Genomic DNA, 19,336 nt, shown 5'->3' with positions numbered 1-19,336 from the left:
TATATATATATATATATATATATATATATTTTCACACAAACCAGTTATACACTTTATTTATTTTTTTTGTTTTTTTTCTTAAAGATGTAGCAGACTATATAGTTTTGGCCTAAATTTATGGAGACATTTTTATTTTTTATATTGCAAAAAATAAACCCAGTGGTAATCAAATAGCACCAAAAGAAAGCTCTATTTGTGTGGAAAAAATTTGCGTACAGTGTTACATGACTGCGCGAATGGCCAGTAGCGCAGTGCAGAATAGCAAAAAATGCTCTGGTCATGAAGGAAGTAAAACCTTCCACAGGTCAAGTGGTTAAATAGTTTTGCATTTGAATGGTTGTCTTCAATGCTGGGGGCTATTATTTCTTTACTGGTTTCATGCGTTTACTGGAGTGATAGATCACAAAATGTGAAAAGCTTGAGTTTTACCAGACCAGAGCTGGGGACAAGGAAAGCATCAGGGTTGCCTCCTGATGTGCGTTGTGTTTGTACAGTTGGCTTCGGCAGATGCATGAGAATGGGGGAATGCTTGTTGTTGCAATCTTTTATCAACAATCCAAAAGTGATCAAGGGGTTAAACCTTTATTAGGTCTAGGGACCCCCCCAACCCCCCCTTTCTGGGCCTACTACGAAGTACCCTAATGCTGATTTGTGCCTGAAATGACACCAGTACAGTGATCAATGAAAAATATGAACACTGCACTAGATGACGGGTAGTGAAGGGGTTAACTGGGGGGGGTGGTCAGGGGCTGAAATGTGTACCTACGTGTACTGCATCAGTGTGGTGTTGGTGCAGCTCACGTTTGGATGTCCTCTCTCCTCTGGAACGGAAAATAATTCCAGAGAGGAAGATGACATCACTTCCCCTGCCTGTGTTTACACTTACAGGCAGGGGAAGCATTTCATTCGTCAGAACCAATCGGCAGGTCCAGGCCAGAAATCATTGTCCTGGGCCTGGAGACTGATCGGTTCTGAAATGAATCCGATCGGCGTGGCTACCTGGGGGGGGGGGGGGGGGGGTGTTTCACGCGCGTAAGGTAACGTTTCGCCCACCCGTGCAATTCTGCAACAGTAACACTGCGACGGCTGGTCTGGAACCGGTTAAGGAGTTGTTGTATCTCCAGTATAGTGCATATGTGCTTGGCTAGGTCCTGCCGGACTAGTATGGGGCCAGCTGCAGTTAAGCAGGTGCATGCTTGCAAACTTGCTGAAACGCACGGTTGCTAAAGATGCATGTTTTTACATAACTATACATGGTTATACATGTTTGCATAAGGATACATGATCATGGTTGCACAAGGATGCATGTTCATGTTTGTATAGATATACATGGTTTTACATGATCGCATAAAAATACATTATCGCATAGAGATGCGTGGTTGCATAAAGATACATGTGTACAGTATACATGTTTGCTTAACTATACATGGTTATACATGTTTGCATGAAGATACTTGATCGCATAAAGATTATTGGTGCATAAAGATACATGTTTATACATGTTTGCTTAAATATGATTGCATAAGGATACATGGTTGCATAAGGATATAGGATTTCATGAAGATACGTGGTTGCATAAAGATGCATCTTTATACATGTCTGCATAGATACGTGTTGCGTAATGTTTCATAAACGCATGCTTGCTTATTGTGTAAATGCTTGTTTCCATGGGCACATATTGCATGGATGCGTGTTTACAGGGACACACGCTTTCATATTTTGCCTAAATGCATAGTTGCATAAGCACATGCTTCCATAGATGCATATTGCTTAAACACATGCTGGCATGTTTTAATTTGTACTGCATACTTTATGTTTATTTACATTAAGCTATATACATATGTACATGTTTTTCTGGGACTACATACATATGTACTTATTTGCATAGGACTACATGCATATGTGCTTGTTTGCCTGGGGGTACATGCGTGTGTGCTTATTGGCCCTGTACTGCATATGTAAATGCATGAATGGCAAGAATACTTGTATACCTGCATATTTGCATACCTAAGGGGTTGCATAGAGGTAAACCAACATTGTTTTAGGCCTGCATCCTTGGTGGACTGTATATTAGATTGGCTGATATAGTTACTGCGTTATCTACCTGTTTATAACAGTTAAATGGTTCCAGAAAAAGGGGCAGCCGGAGGAGGCAGGGGTTCAGGGATCTGGCTGTGTCCACATCTCCCGATGGACAGTCGTATCGGGTGCATCTGAGCTACTGTGGTGTTTGGGATTGCAGTGAGTGTTTCCTGTCGCATTCATTTTTCGTCCGACTGCGGCCGCATCACCTTGATCATGCCTGATCTCGGTTGATCGAAGCCTAAGCAGGATCAAGCCTGATTAGTATATAGATGGGAGACTGCCTGGGAATACCACATACTGCAAGCTTTCCCCACCTGGGTGAGGGAGGCATCTGAGGCTGCTGTTTTGAGAGTATCTCAGGCCAGAATAACTTGGGGCAGTCTCTGAGGTGGTTTTTTTCCATCTTTAGCCAGCAGAAACCTGGTAGGTTAAATGCACCTCTTGGGACTGTCTGGGTCTGTCACAGAGTTGTCTTTTGCCTTGCATTTGCTCTTGGAGCAGAAGTTATGGGCTCGTTATTGTGAGACAATTAAATGGTAGCAGTTACAAAACCAAATGGGGGCATGAGGTCGATCTTAAGATCTCAAGCCACTGAACATCCTTCTGTTTCAGATAGGCTAGGCTGCTCAGTGATAACCTCTCTGCAAGAGGTAGATTTCGAGGTCCATAATCATCTGTAAACGCACGTGGTGGTTTTGTTTCCAGGCTTGTCAAAGATTTCTGTAATTGCAGTGGAAATCTTCCTTTTGGGTTGGCCACAGCTCCGGAGGGTTTACAAAGTGCCTAGCCCCAGTGCTAGGCTTGCTGAAAACGCCTCAATACTCTTTACCTCAATCTTTGCTCAAGAAGCAGTCAATTCCAGGGGTTCCTTCAATATATTTCTACAGGAGGAAGCTGTGTTTAGGTCAAAGCACGTTCCCTACATCCAGCCCTACTCCAGGTCTTGGTAGAGGTTCATTCTCTGTCTGGAACTTGAAGATCCAGGCATTGCCGGAAGGCTCTGTTTCCTGGGTGTTGCAGAGCAAAAAATGGTGATCGATATTCTTCCTTTTCAGGAATTTGGAAAATAACCACTGATGCCAGTCTCTCTAAGTTGACTTGAGGCTGGCTACAGTTCAGTGGGCTTGGTCTCCACAGGAGAGACTACTGTCCAATAGCTTGGAATTTTTGGCCAGTATGCTGTGCTCTGGATTATAGGACAAACCTTTTGTAGGTTCAATCTGGAAATGCCTATACAGACATATATATCAACCACCAGGGCGGCACCAGAGGTCATGCGACTCAGGGAGGTGTACCACATTCTGTCTGGGACAGTACAAGTGCTGTCTCTATCGCCAATACATGTTCCAGGTATGGGATAGTGGCAAGGGGAACTCTCTACAGGGGAATCTACTAGATTCCGAATTCTACAACAGTTTGGGACAACTGTGTTCGGGACAAGAGTCCGACTGCCAATAGGGGTACATGCGCTGGTAACACCTTAAGGTCTGGTTCTCCCTTATTTGATGTCTCTCCCCCCCCCCGTTACAGATTATGCCACTTCTTTTGGGAAGAATCCGTAAGGTGGTAACACTATTAGTGTTGGCTGAATTACCCCAGTGGGACTTTGTACACTGACATAGCGAGTCTTGCAGGGGTTGCTCCTTGGACACTCCCAGTCCAGCGGCACCTGATGGTCTTGAGTCCTGTATCTCAGCACTGTTGAGCCCCTGGAAGCCAGCTTCAAGGAACTTCAATTACAGGACTTGAAAATTAATTTTTTTACCTTGGGTGAAGCCAGGAAGTGGCACCCGCAGAAATATGTAAGTGGGAGTTTTCTCACTCCTTGTTTCATACCTCATACAGCATGTAACTTGGACAGTCCCTCCTGTCGGGCCATTCTTGTGTCCTTGGAACTTGAATTGATCTTGACTGTTATTGCAGAGGCCACTTTTTGAACCAATCGGGGGATTTTGTTGGTCCTTTAATCTCAGAAGTTGGCTTCTTTGGTTGCTATCACTTCACGAAGTGGAGTGTCAGAGTTGGCGGCCCTTTCATGCAAGGAGCCATTCTTGGTCTCGCATCATAAGGTGATGTTGCGTCCTCGTCCATTTTTAGTGCCTAAAGTGGTTTCTAGTTTTCACTTGAATCAGAACAGTGTCTTGGCTTTTTAATTTTTCTCCTAATCCACAGTCAGCAAGAGAAAGATCGCTACCTACTCCAAAGGTAGTTCAGACGCTCAGGGTCTACTTGAATTATCGGCCTAAGTCAGGAATCCTGGTTTGTGCTGCCAGAAGAGCCCAAGAAGGGCAGGACGGCATCCAGGTCGAATATTCAGCTGTGGATCTGCCAGTTTTCAATGATGCCTATGGTTTAAATGGCAAAAACTAATTTTTTATTTTTTTTTCTGGGGAGAGAGGTGTGGGAGTATTTTGGGCCATCCATCATTGGGTGTCAGTGGCCCAGGTGTACAAGACCACTATTTGGTTTTTTTTGTTTTATACATCTACAGGATTTTTACCAGGTCGATGTCAATCAGGTAGAAGATACTGCCTTTGGCCTCGGCGTACTACAAATAGCAGAGTAGGCCCTTCTTTGGTGGCAGTTTCTATGATGGTGTCTCCCTCCCCTCAGGGGCATTGCTTTGGGACATCCCAGATAATTACTATAGCTGCTCTGTGTCCCGTGATGTACGATAAAGAAAATAGGATTTTTTCCTGCAGCTTGCCTGTAAAATCCTTTTTTTCTTGGAGTACATCACGGGACACAGAGGTCCCTACCCTCTTTTTGGGAATTGCTTGCTACAAAACTGAGGTACTTCCTGTATGGGAGGGGTTATATACAGTGCCTTGCAAAAGTATTCACCCCCCTTGGCTTTTTACCTATTTTGTTACGTTACAGCCTTTTTATTACAATGTTTTTTTAATCTGAATTATATGTGAAGGATCAGAACACAATAGTCTAAGTTGGTGAAGTAAATTTAGAAAAATATATACATAAAACTATTTTTCAGAAATAAAAAAACTGATAATTGGCATGTGCGTATGTATTCACCCCCTTTGTTATGAAGCCCATAAAAAGCTCTGGTGCAACAAATTACCTTCAGAAGTCACATAATTAGTGAAACGAAGTCCACCTGTAAGCAATCTAAGTGTCACATGATCTGTCATTACATATACACACCTTTTTGAAAGGCCCCAGAGGCTGCAACACCTAAGCAAGAGGCACCACTAACCAAACACTGCCATGAAGTCCAAGGAACTCTCCAAACAAGTAAGGGACAATTTTGTCGAAGTACAAGTCAGGGTTAGGTTATAAAAATTATCCAAATCTTTGATCCCTAGGAGCACCAACAAATCTATCATAACCAAATGGAAAGAACATGGCACAACAGCAAACCTGCCAAGAGACGGCCGCACACTAAAACTCACGGACCGGGCAAGGAGGGCATTAATCAGAGAGGCAGCACAGAGACCTAAGGTAGCCCTGGAGGACTGCAGAGTTCTACAGCAGAGATGAGTATCTGTACATAGGACGACAATAAGCCGTACGCTCCATAGAGTTGGGCTTTATGGCAGAGTGGCCAGAAGAAAGCCATTATATTCAGCAAAAAACAAAATGGCATGTTTTTGAGTTTGCGAAAAGGCGTGTGGGGGACTCCCAAAATGTATGGAGGAAGGTGCTCTGGTCTGATGAGACTAAAATTGAACTTTTTGGCCATCAAAGAAAACGCTATGTCTGGCGCAAACCCATCACATCACCCAAAGAACACCATCCCCACAGTGAAACATGGTAATGGCAGGTTCATGCTGTTTTCAGCAGTCGGCACTGGGAAACTGGTCAGTGTTGTGGGAAAAGATGGATGGTGCTAAATACATGGATATTCTTGAGCAAAACCTGTACCACTCTGTGATTTGAGGCTAGGGTGGAGGTTCACCTTCCAGCAGGTCAATGACCCCAAACACACTGCTATAGCAACACTTCAGTGGTTTAAATGTAAATGTGTTTGGAATGGCCCAGTCAAAGCCCAGACCTCAATCCAATAGAAAATCAGTGGTCAGATTTAAAGATTGCTGTTCACAAGCGCAAACCATCCACCTTAAAGGAGCTGGAGCGGTTTTGCAAGGAGGAATGGACAAAAATCTCAGTGGTAAGATGTGGCAAGCTCATAGAGACTTATCTAAAGCGACTTGGAGCTGTGATAGCCGCAAAAGGTGGCTAAGTATTGAATTTAGGTGGGTGAATAGTTAGGCACATGGACTTTTTCTGTTATTTTGTCCTATTTGTTGTTTGCTTCACAATTTAAAAAAAAAAAAAAAAAAAATCTTAAGTTGTGGGCATGTTCATTAAATGATGCAAATCCTCAAACAATCCATGCTAATTCCAGGTTGTGAGGCAACAAAACACGAAAAATGCCAAGGGGGTGAATGCTTTTGCAAGGCACTGTAGAGGGGGACTTGCTGTCTTTTTGGTGTGCCAGTGTCCATTCACCTATAGGTGGCGTATAACTAAGATAGTAATTACTATAGCTGCTATGTGTCCCGTCATGTATTCCAAGAAAACGATTTTATAGGTAAGCTGTAGGAAAAATCCAATTATAATGTTTGGGGGTTCTAAGTAATTTTCTAGCAAAAAACTGTTTTTAACTTGTGAACACCTAATCTCATAAAGAAGTGGTCCTTAACCACTTCCAGACCGCCCACCATCATGTCGGTACTTCGAAGAGGAATATCGTTGTTATGGCAGCAGCTAGCTGCCATAACCCCGGTATCATCTTCGGCGGGTGGCCTGCTTCAAGATAAAAGTGGTCTCTGCGGCGGATTCGCTGTGAGATCACTTTTATGGGCGGCAGGAGAGGGGGGGGCCCCCTTCTGTCACGCTCTGGTGCCCTCTGCCGCTTACCGGAGCCGTCGGTGTAGGTGATCGGATGTTGTCCCTTGTGTGACATGGAAACGAGTGAGGGGAAGATGGCCCCCACCCGTCTCCATATCATTGCAGGGCGGAAGCGACGTCAAAATGTCACTTCCACCCATAGCTCTTAAATGGCCATTTTTTTTTTTTTTTTTTTCTTTTTGTATTTTTTTTAAATGACAATTTTTTTTTTTTTTTTTTTAATTGCATTTTAGTGTAAATATGAGATCTGAGGTCGCCTATGGAGATTTTTAAGGGTAAAAGTTTGTCGCCATTCCACCAGCGGGCGCAGTTTTGAAGCGTGACATGATGGGTATCAATTTACTCGGCGCAACATTACCTTTCACAATATAAAAAAAAATTGGGCTAACTTTACTGTTGTCTTATTTTTTTAATTAAAAAAAATTGTATTTTGTTTAAAAAAAGTGCACTTGTAAGACCGCTGCGCAAATATGGTGTGACAAAGTATTGTACAGTTTGTTTGTTTTTTTTGTTTTTTTTTTTTTTGTTTTTTTTAACTAATGGGCCCCCCTTGACTACATGGTAACTTTTATTACAAAAGTGAACTTGACTTTTAATAATTCAAGCTTCCATCTTTCTTTCTTGTCTAGATAAAGCAGGCAAGAAAGAAATGGGAAAAGATAAAAGCGTCTAGTATACGGGGTCAGTATGACTTGGGTGCCGACAACCGCTCTCTATGGATCCGCTTGTATAGAATGTACTGCATTAGATAATGAGCACTTCACAGATTGATGTTTGTTTTTTCTTTGTACTTCTTTGGTTATCAGAATGTCTTTAGAAAAGTATTGTCAAATGACTAGCTGTAAAAAAAAAAGTGGATTCAAGCCAAGACTTTTCCTGGATTGGAGATGTTTTGGTGGAAGATGACAGATTGGAGTTCTGTGGTCGGTTTACAGGTTAATGCTGATTTCTTTAAGCTTGGCTGGCCTAGTAAACCAGCAACATATGTGTAACGGAAGATGTTTTATGAGGATCTTTTCATTTGCAGATAACATATGAGGACCTTTTTTGAATAGTGTATCCAGTGGTATAAATAGCCAGCTATTGGAAATGACTGTAATATATATATATATATATATATATATATATATATATATATATATATATATATATATATATATATATATATATATATATATATATATATATATATATATATATATATTAATATATAAATTTTTTTTTTTTTTTTCATCATGCTTGTGTAATGTTGGCATCCTCCTGATGCCTGGAGGTGGTGTACTACTCACTGGCTGGGGCCAAAGTCTTGTGAGATGCAGATCAAGTGACTTCCATTGCAAATAGACTAGTGAGCCAAGTACAGAAGTTGCAGCGTTCCTTCTGCGTCCTGATAAACAGTATGGCGGAGCTTGCAGAAAAAGTTAAAAAAAAAAATATATATATATATATATATATATATATATATATATATATATATATATATATATATATATATATATATATATATAATTTACAATTACAGTTTGCCAATTCTTAGATGTGATGGCTGATTTATTATTTCCTTTACGTTTACCTGGTGATCTGGCCAGTAAGTCTGCGTTTTCCCAACTATTTTAACAGACCAAGATATCCAGCAAAAGTGACAGTAACAAAGTTGATGCCCTGATCGCATTTGGCGTTTTGGGATCTTTGGCAGAATCACTGCGATTCTACCCTCGATCTCAAATCGCACTACGCTTGTTTGGGTGCTATTCATTTTTAATGGCGCCTGAACGCGGTTCAGTTTTGCCACGATAAATCGCTCCTTTTTTGGGCGACCTCTTGCTCCTATTTTGGGCGACAAGCTTCCTGCGATGCGATTTGCTGCGTTTTTTTTTTTTTTTTTTTTTTTTTTAATCCTGCAACAATCGTGGCACAACTACACCATATAAATATTTTTAGCCGAAACTAGAACTGTACATTTGTACCAATATACACCCCCACCCCCCCAATATGTTTGGAGGCCCATAGACATCAATAGCAGCACATAAAAACATACGTCGGCAACATAAATTTGACAATCTTTAGCCAATGGCTGAGATCCACAGCCGCTCTGAATTATAAATTCAATAACTCATTGAAACTTGTCAAAAAGCATGTCAAGCTGCCTAACGCTACAAAATACTGCAACTCTACTACGCACACATGTAGATCTAAATGTGCTCCTAAGTTTTACATTTGAATTTTTTTAAAAAGTGTATTTCTTCTTCTCTATTGGTTAGGCTCCATAGACCTGTCTTTATTTTTATTTTTTTCTTCCTAACTATGAATGTAGGTCTGTTTTAGAGTAGGTGGTAGATATAAAATTTTATAGCTTTTTTTTCATCTGCTTGCATATTAGTTTTTGCCCAGTTTGCCAGTTATGCCACTGTCTTAACCCATTTTTTGGACTAGTCACTCATTGACTGAAAATCACATTTGTAATGTTTTAAAAGTGGTTGTAAACCTCAGACATGAACTCTGAACAAAGCATATCCCTCCATAGTGTGTACTTGTCTCAATTAAGAGTACTCTACCCACGTTCACATTGGACCAATTTGACATGCCAAATCGGCAGCCATTTCCGGCAATGGCACAGTCCGAATCGGTGCGGCGCCGACTTTGTGGTGCCGCACTGATTCCCAAAAGTAGTTCCTGTACTGCTTTTGGCAACTTGCCGGGCGATTTTTGAATAGACATCTGTGCATGAACCTGCACAGATGTCTGTGAAATCGCACCCGAAGTCGGACTGCATTGCCAGTTTGAAATCGTGCGAGTTCAGCTGAACTCGCACGATTTCTAACCCACATCAGTGTGAACCTGGGCTAAATGTCATTTCTGTCTGCTGCTTTGTTCCTCTATCGGCATGAGTCGTTTCTGCCAAGTTTTCCTGACACCAACAGAAAAATGGTGACTGGGAGGGACCTCCAGCTGATTGACAGCCTCAGCTCTCTTCCTGTGTGATGGGGGGGGGGTTTTCTCTTCCCTCCAATCAGCTCTCGGAGCTCTCCTCACTGTGCTCTGCAGAGTGTAACTTCAGCTCTCCGCCCCCTGTTTTCTGATGGATTAAGTCCAAGCTTTATAAATTTTGGAATTTGAACAGATATAGAGAGGAGTGCAGATAAAGGGGTGCAAATTATGTAGGAGGATTTGTTTCATCCCTGGTATCACCTGAGGTCTGCCACTTCACTGGGTGGTATATGTAAGGGTTTACAACCACTTTAACCGATGTCCACGTAGAGTTATGTTAGATGCTTTAGACCAGTGGTTCTCAACCTGGGGGTTGAATGATGATTTGCCAGGGGTTACCAAATTCTGGGCTGTTCCTGAAGCCCGCACCGCTATACCAGCCTTTTTGTGGCCACACAGCAGGGCTGTCCCTGGAGCCTGCGGCCGCCCACTCAGCCTCCTCGCAGCCGCCCATTCAGTTCACGGCATGGCTGGGGGGCAGAGACTAGAAGGTCAGCTGACTGGTGAGGAATGTGAAGTGGGAGGGGCTGGAGGAGACCCTATCTCCTGATTTTGGCATAGGTGTCACTGCTGTGAGACACAGTGAAGCCGGAGACATGGTAACACTACCTGTGATTAAAGTTGCCATTAAAAATCCCCACTATAGTTCTCAGATCAGCAGATGACCTTGATCAGGAGCACCTAAGTTGGCTGATCAGAACTTCCCCCAGCACTGATATTCATCCCATTTCCCCCACCCCCCCCAAGGCGTAAGAGAAGGCATAAAAATAGAGAATACATGGAGGGGAGAGGAAAAGGGGGGAGGGACAAATAAAAAGGGAGAGAGAGAATAAGAAAAAGACAGAGATAAAAGGGAAAGAAAGGAGAACAAAGAGCGGTACACCCTAAAATGTACCATAAGGGGTTTTAATACTGTACAAGTGGAAGGAACTCGGGGAGCGCTAAATGTCCGTGGGTTAGTCACAAATTACTTGTCTTGCCTTGGGTGCTGACAACCCACGCTACGAAAATAATTTTACTGTTAGGGGTCCCCACAACTTAGGAAATTTTATCAAGGGGTCACGGCGTTAGAAGGTTGAGAACCACTGTTTTAGACCTTTGACAAGCCCCGTCACTTGTCGGCTGTCTCATTTGGCTTGTCTCTGCTGTGTAATGCTCTCATCTTCCTTTTCAGTTTTGCAAGAGCTGTTAACTAAACATGATGGTGTATCTAGAACAGTATTGACATTACCTTTTTGTTTCTTGTGGCACCAATATCTGCAATTATGTAAGAGGGCTCATTGTGTAAAGAATCCAATAATACCTGCAGAAGCTGCTAAGTGATGTATTTGCATTTCTTGATGAGCGCAGAGTGTGTACACTGGTGTGTCAGCCTGTATTACTTCTAATGTATTATTTATGATGGTACTTTAATTTCAGTTTATGTATGAGTCAGCCTTAAATAACCTTTCTTGGTTGTGTCTCTGTTATATAACATTGCTGATCATGTATTCAAAAGCCATAAATGTGATTCCCTCCTGAAGCCGAGGTAGACAAATTCATGTTGAATTCAGCACCTTCTGTTCTCTACATCTGACTTTTTATTATGCTGTACTAAATTCTCCTTCTCCCTTAACAATACTGAGATATCAAAACACGCACTTCTCTCTATCCTCTTCTCTATCATTACTCTTCTAAATGATGTTGCTGTATATTAGGGCTGCTTTGTACAGAGGTGTGGATATCTGATTGCATCGGCATGGGCATTTGTCCCAGTTCTGTTCATTTCTTTTGATGTCTGTGCGTTTTTTGTTCTGTGTTCTAACTTGTAGGTTACCACCACCAGCGACTGCCGGCGCAAGTGGAGTTTTCAGGAATTGTTCTAATTTAAAAATGACATTTATCTCAGGTGCCCAAGTCTCTGGAGTTGGTGTCTAACTTTTTATTTTTTTTATTTATTTTTTTTTCTTCATTCTCTTCTTTCATTCTTTCATTTGTCTATGCATGCATCCTGGCCCTTTATCCTTTTTTGCTGCGAGACACAATTTTTTATGTCACTTGATTATTATCGAAAAGGTCTAGAAAAAGCCTGAATTTAAGGCAAACAAATGCAATAAATGACCCCAATTTTTGGTAAAATATAAAAGATGAGGTTGTACCGAGTAAATAAATAGCTAACATGTTAAAGGGGGTGTGTGTGTGTGTGTGTTTGTTTTTTTTTTCTTATTTTTTTTTTTTTTCATGGTAAATAACAAACATGGTATACCTGCCCTCCTCTGTGCAAGGGTTTTGCACAGAGCGGCTCTGATCCTCCTCTTCTGGGGTCCCCCAGCAGCGCTCCTGGCTCCTCCCTGCATCGAGTGCCCCCCTCAGACCCGCTTTTCAAGGGGGCACTTGTGCTCCCGAGTCCTGCTGCTGCATCCATTAACGCAGGCAGCAGGACTTGGGGCTCCCATGTCACTGGATTTGATTGGCGGGAGCCAATGGCTGTGTTGCTATCAATCTATCCAATCAGGACACAAGTCACCAGCTACAGCTGGTGTACTTGTACCTGGGCAGAAAAAGATCGGGTTCAGGTAAGTAAAATGGGGGGGTCTGGGGGGTTGCAGAATGCATTAAGGTGAACAAAACACAAGGGTTTACAACCCCTTTAATTAACAACAAAAAAAAAAAAAATATCTTCTATTGCCCTCAGCCTCCTCCAGACAGCGACTGGAGCTGCTTTTCTGTAAGCGATGCTTCCAAAGCCCCCCTGTAGGTCTTTAGTTCAGTATTTTGGAGGAGGTCCTGTGCTAGAATTATTGCTCTCACTCTGACGTACGCAGCAATATGTAATGTGTATCGCAATTGACGTTTTCAGGAGTAGACGCCCCAACGCATGTGTTTACGTTTGTACGTGCGTATGTGTGGGGGTCTCCTCTTTTTATGGGGGGGGGGGGGGGAATTTATGTGCTTAGGTGTATTTTTTTTTTTTTTTTTTTTTTTTTTTTTCCATCACATATAGGGGACAAAAAGTCCCCTATGTGATGATTTTTAGGTGACAGGTTCTCTTTGAGACACGCAGGGTCAATGTTTTTTATTTTTTAAATACTCTAAGTACCTTATTCCTGCAGCGCTGTTGTGTGGTCACATGATCTGTCTCTGTTGGCATCTGCAGGGAAATACTGTTTGGAGGGGCTTCTATTACTCTGCTGATGTATGCTTTCTACAGTGTGAGTCTGTATCAAATAATAACAGGATGGATATGAATCAATGATTTTTTTTATCATATTTTTTTTTTTTTTGATTTTGAATCGTGGTTTTTTTTTTTTTTTTTCAAATTTATTTTAATAAAATGCTTTTGGAGTAAAAATCTATCTAAAAGATAGTCTTCTATTTAAGATACATTAATCATTTTAGTTTATTCAGCATGAAATGGAGCTTGGTTATGTAGCATAAGGTTGTATATTCTGAATTATTACAATTTTTGGTAAACTCATTCAATGAATCCAAGCGCTGCAAGCTGAGGTAACATGCACTGCATTGATGCATTCACACAATGTCACAGTAACCATGAGATAACAAAGTTCAGGAATATTCCTTTTATCCCATTGTTTTGCAAATCTATGTACACTACAAACTGTATGATTGAATCGGTTCAGATATCACTGTTTTACAACCAGACAGCTTATTATTCTAAATAGAAAACCTTCATTTTGTCTGCAAATATTAAAGATTCTAATTACCACTAAGAATAAGTCCTTGCATTTAAAGAGCACCTGTCATTTCAGATCCATCATGGCAGCGCCTGTTAGCGGGCATCCACTCAGCTGCTGCCGCCACGTCCCTCACCTTGTTGTGTCACTGCTGCATCACCAGCTGTCCCATTAAAGGGAATGAGACTGTCGGTGAGCCAACAGCGGGTCAGAGGCGAGGCTGCTGCGGGAGAGCTGACAGTTGCTCTTTAAAAATTATGATTTAAATGAAGCCTTTTTACTAGTGATTTAAAGTGTTTGTAAACCCTTAAAGACCACTTTTTATTACAGGTAAGCCTATAATAAGGCTTACCTGTAGCTAACCCGGATATCTCCTAAACCTGCATGGTTTCGGAGATATCCCCTGTAGCTGCATGTGCCGATGTCATTGGCACATGCGCACTGAAGCAATGGCACGTTCGTGCCGCTGCTTCAGCTAGAGTGCCGTTACCGGCGGCTCCAGGCAATCACAGCGCCAGATCCCGCAATACCCAGAAGTAACTCCGGGAGCGATTTTCTTGTCTTTTTTTCCTTGGGAGAGTGCATGTGATCAGCACAGGGCCAATCAGCACTGTCCAGACAGCGGGTCAGGGGTCATGCAGCCTATTAGGACGGTCAGAGGAGAATGAAAACTCCTCCGACAAGCTTCAACTAGACACTGAGCGAAGTCACATGACTGCTATGTACTGCTGATGAGAAGATTTATTTAGCAATTTTATATTTACTAAAATTGCATTTCCATTTTGTGTGTACTGCGGGGCAGACCAGATATAATGAATGCAGGGTCCTGGGTTTAGTAACACTTTAATTGTGACACCTAATTGTTTTTTTATCCAGTTTTACCTACATTTGCCACATGCTCAGCAACCTAACCTTTTCTTTCCCTTTTACCCACTTAGGCTTCCATGAAGTCTGCCTCTCTGCATCTGAATGTCAGCTCCTTCGTCTTGTTCTGAGAAGTCGTAGTGACGGCACCAGCGGTGCCATGAGGGTTGTGCCGGAGAAGAATGCGGTCCGGATCCTTTCGGGCCGAGAGAGGGGAACACAGGTGCAGGGTGCCCAGCGTCTCTTACAGTGCCTGGTGGAGGATAAGACTCGGTTCATGAAATGGGAAGGCAAGGTGAGGCTCCTCATAAACTCATGTCCCATTTTTGCACAAAGCTGTATTTTTTGCTTGTCTGCCTTACTTATGTATCTAAATCCACACAAGTGTCTCCTTTTCACTCCTCTGCCATCCAGTTTGCACCTGAAGCCTTGTGGTCATGGTCTCACTAGACATCTGTGGTCCTTTTTTGTGGCTACATACTTGGATTATGGCTCCTGTGCCTCTTGACTACATTGGATTTCCTAGGTGAAATAATAAACATTTAAAGTGTTTAGTGAATTTACTTTCTCATCTATTGAGGGATACAGGAAGTCTTTAAAGTGATCAAGGTGAAGTAAATGGTACAATAAGCGTTTTACCTGTGTATTTGTCTAATCCCTATAGTCTATAATAAACTCTAAGCACACGTTATTGATGATATCACAATAATACAAGGTTGGCGATGAAACCAATCACATGATATTACACAAGTAATAGTCTTATTTCCCAAGGAAATAAGAAAGCTAACATGAAATACTAGAGAAAGATATTACAAAACTTACAATCAGAACATATAATACTAGAATATCAAGGATACTTATCACAAGGCGCTCCACAAGGCTTTGTATTATCAGCTATGCTCAGATGTTGAAGGGCTAGAGGGCCAGAGCCATGAGGCTTAGACCCAAGCCATGATCCGAAGGGAAAAGGGGCACAAATTGCCTGTGTGTGCTCCTTTTTACTCAAACATACACGCCCACTCGTAGCCACCACCACTTGCCTCCTCCCCATAGATATTGCCAAGAGGGTATTCCTTGTAATATATATCCATTCTCCAGGAAGCATGCAGTATTGTCCACTAGGGGGCAGCGTTTGTCCATGAATCGCCACTCTCCGACCTGGGTCAAATCTTAGCTTAACCCATCAGTCATCTTGGCAGCAGTGGCTCTTTGAAACTTTGTTTGCAGACGTGCTAATCAAGCACTTCAGTCTTTATCACACCAGGTGTGCTTGAGCCAAGCCATTGTTAATCTGATATGCTACAAAGCTTTGATGTGTAAATACCAGAAATACGATATTAAACAATGTTGACTACCAACAAAAGGCACTTTTTTTTTTTTAATAAACATTTTGTACTTGCCTGCTTTGTGCAGTGGTTTTGCACAGAGCAGCCCCCATCCTCCTCTTCTTCGGTTCCCTATTGGCCCTCCTGGCCCCTCCCTCCTGCCGAGTGCCCCCATAGCAAGCAGCTTGTAATGGGGGCACCCGAGCAGGCGCGTCTGAGCCACTGTCCTCTGGCTGTGTTTGACAGAAATAATTGCATTTCTATGTTCTGTGTACTGTGGGAGACCAGATATAGTGAATGCGGGGTCCGTGGTTTAATAACACTTTAAAATATGTTCATCTCACCCCCCCCCCCCCCCCCCCCTTTCCCTTACCACTGTAATTCTGCTGTAATTACAGCACACCTGTGGTTGTGGTGCAATAGTCTGGAAGCACAGCAGTTAAGCACAGAAGCACGTCCCTGGTTGCTAAGAAGCCGTCAGTCCTAGCAACCAATAGCACAGTACGGTGGAGGTGGGAGCCCTTGCTGCTGGTGCGGGCCAGATAAAATGTTCTAGTGGGCCGGATGTGGTCTGCAGGCCATACTTTGGAGACCTCTGTTGTAGGGGATGGAAGAGCATGAACAGCTAATGGAGAACAGCCCGGGGTGTCACAGCTTGAAGTATGCTGTCCTGTAGTAATAGCCATGAGCAGGTCCATGCAATTCTCAGCAAGTGACCGGTCAGTTACATTGGTCACAGCAGAAATAAAACCTGTCGTTTTAAAGCCAGAAGAAGAGCTTGGCAGCCCGCTTTCTCAGGAGGAGGTCCGCTATGGCAGCTGGAAGTTTTTCCACTTATAAAAGAATTCTTTGAAAGTTTCCAAGCAGTTTAATTTATTATTTTTTTTTTTTAATACATACAATGTCCCAATTGTTTATTTGTTACAGTAGTCTCATCAGCTATTCTAGCTACATGAATGCCTAACTGTCAATTATTCCTGGGTGCATTTGAGGTAACTAATTTGCATTTTAATTTAACAAATACCCACCTAGCAGCATTTCCTTAATTGGAACTAAAGCAATAACTTGCATATGAACATCATGCCTACAGTCTACGAAGGAAGTGCAGCCCAGGGAGCAGTAGAAATGCCACTAATATCTAATACTAGATCTTCAAATATTCAACTCCTACAGTTGCACATAAGTGGAAAAAGGCCTGTATTTTCACAATTACATATAATGCGTATAAAACGCATATCCCAATCAGCCATAACATTATGACAAACCCACCTAATATTGAGTAGGTTCCCCTTTTGCCACCAAAACAGCCCTTACCCGTCGAGGCATGGACTGTGCTAGACCTCTGAAGGTATGCTATGGTATCTGCCACCAGCTCCAGATCCTTTAAAGCGTAACTCAACTTTCCCTTATCGTCTTTCAGGACAGCACCTTGAGAGCGTGGCTCCACCCACTTGACAGGAAACACACCTCCACCAAACTTTAAAAGGAGGCTCCTTCCCACTTATCATCAGTTTATGTGTTTCCTCCGGCGGGAACACATGTGGGAGTTTGGAGCTCTCAAGGTTCTGTCCTGAGAGAACAGGCTCCCTACTCCACTATTTTTACCTACCTCAGGAGAGCCGATTCCTCCCATTTTCCACAGGCTTACGGGTGCCGGGTGGATGGGCTCCTTCTCCCTCGTCAGTGCTCGGGGAGAGCCAGGACTGCTCCGGGTATTGCTGCTCCCAGGCGGAGGCGTCGGGCATGTCAGGCATTTCTGTTTGTTTTTTCTTGCCTGCACATGTTTTTTTCCCTGACGCCGCCGCCATCTTGGGAAGGGCAGTCAGAGGACTGCATCCGCCGGATGTGAGGTATCCGGAAGTGGGGCGGCATCCATGGAGCAGGCGCCAGGCGTCATTTCCGCCGGAAGCGCAGGGGGAGGAGGGAGGAATAGGTCTGGTGCCTATTTATTGCCGGTTCCGGTCCGGCGCACAGGTGCTATTGGAGTCCGGAACCGGCGTTTTCGCCACAAGCATCACGCTGCTGCCTCAGCATGGATTCAGGAACCGCAGCGAGTGGAACAGGCACAGGCACCAGCAAGGCCCAGGTAAGGAGCAGACTGTAGTTTCTGCTCAGCTTTACTGTGGGGTCTCTCTCTAGCCCTCTTCTCTCTAAATGTTAGTGAAGTTTGAGGGTATTTTTTCCCCCTGGTGGCGGAGGGGCCTGTCAGGGCACATGAGTCTGATAGCTTTTCTCACTGTGCACCTGTGGTGGAGGGGAAAAGAGCAAATAAAAAAATATAGATATTAGAGCTGCATGATGGATCGTGATCTCGATTCAACCCCCCCACATGATCTTAATCCAGCATTTCTACGATTCATGTAACAAGTGCAGAGCAGTCCCCTGCTCACAGCTGTCAAAAAAAGAAAAGCAGCTGGTAATGTTTACCAACAACATTGCTCAGGGCTGAAAGAGAGATATAAAAAGAAACATATCTTTTTGTTCATTTACAGATCAAAGGGATGAACTTTTGTTCTGTAAAGGAAGTCAGTTTAAAGCAACCTTGTCAAGTAAAAAAAAAAATAAAAATTTTTGGGGGATTTTTATTAAATTGTTCCATTCTGGATTTTGAATGGCTGTACAGTAGAGGGCTGCAGATTAACATGTACAAGTTTTATATAGGAGGATTTGTTTTATCTCTGTATCGCCTGATAATGATCACTTCACTGGGTATATGTAAGAGTTTACATCCACTTTGAGTGGATTCACCACTGTCACCTAAACAAAGTGAATAGGACATTTTACAGCTGCCACAAGTACAAGAGGTGGGAAATCCTCTAATGGGAGTGCCTTCTGACAACTGTCTAAGTGGGAAAACTCCTCCCACTTTGTGAAGAGTTCCACTCACTACTTGGTATATTTTTAGGACAGCAAGTGAAGAGATCTCTCCAAAGGGAAAATATTTGTAACTGAAAATTGTCTATAAATACTTTTATTCTACCATTGGTTTGGTGTATGATGCTGCTAACAAGATCCATCTTTTCTGTAGTGGTCAATCGTAATGAACTAAAGGCAAAACTTTGAATACATGTCAGTTTTTATTGCTGCCTGTGCCCCAGTTAAAGCAGCGTTTCACTTGTTTTTCAGTTTATTAAAAGTCAGCAGCTACAAAAAGTGTAGCTGCTGACTTTTAATAAGCTCTCTCTCGCTCTCTCTCGCGCTCGCTCGCGCTCTCTCTCTCGCACCCAGCTGTGACTGCTTGCAGCTTCGCTGCCAGGTGTGTGCTGCACATGTGCGAGCCACTCTGCGCTCTCCTAGTGGCCAGGCAATCTTCTGGGACCTGTGACGTTTTCCAGAAGATAGCAGAGAGGGAGGGGCCTCCTAGGGGGAGTCGCCTAGGCGGCGAGAGGACGGAAGCAGGAACTGGGACAGGAAGTACCTGTCAAAATCTGGTACAACCCCACCCCCCAAAAAATGTTGACATCCCAAATGTGGCATGTAAGGGGGCGAGGAGTTCTTAAAGCAGAAGTTCCACTTTTGGGTGGAACT

At 42.9% G+C, this 19,336-nt stretch overlaps 1 protein-coding gene across 6 annotated transcripts in view; it reads left to right on the top strand.

Moving 5' to 3' along the window:
• The window catches only part of AMBRA1 (autophagy and beclin 1 regulator 1), a 168,835-nt gene that overhangs the window by 7,363 nt on the left and 142,136 nt on the right, over positions 1-19,336 (top strand). For all 6 annotated transcript variants that reach the window (XM_073604293.1, XM_073604291.1, XM_073604294.1 and 3 more), the window contains exon 2: positions 14,558-14,778. In XM_073604293.1, the coding sequence (XP_073460394.1) occupies positions 14,644-14,778 (135 nt within the window). In that variant the 5' untranslated portion in view covers positions 14,558-14,643. The remainder of the gene's footprint in view (positions 1-14,557; positions 14,779-19,336) is intronic.

Source organism: Aquarana catesbeiana, linkage group LG11 (genome assembly GCF_042186555.1).
Source record: "Aquarana catesbeiana isolate 2022-GZ linkage group LG11, ASM4218655v1, whole genome shotgun sequence".
NCBI lineage: Eukaryota > Metazoa > Chordata > Amphibia > Anura > Ranidae > Aquarana > Aquarana catesbeiana.
The sequence above is the reverse complement of the archived record's forward strand: the minus strand, read 5'-3'. Positions and strand labels throughout refer to the sequence as shown.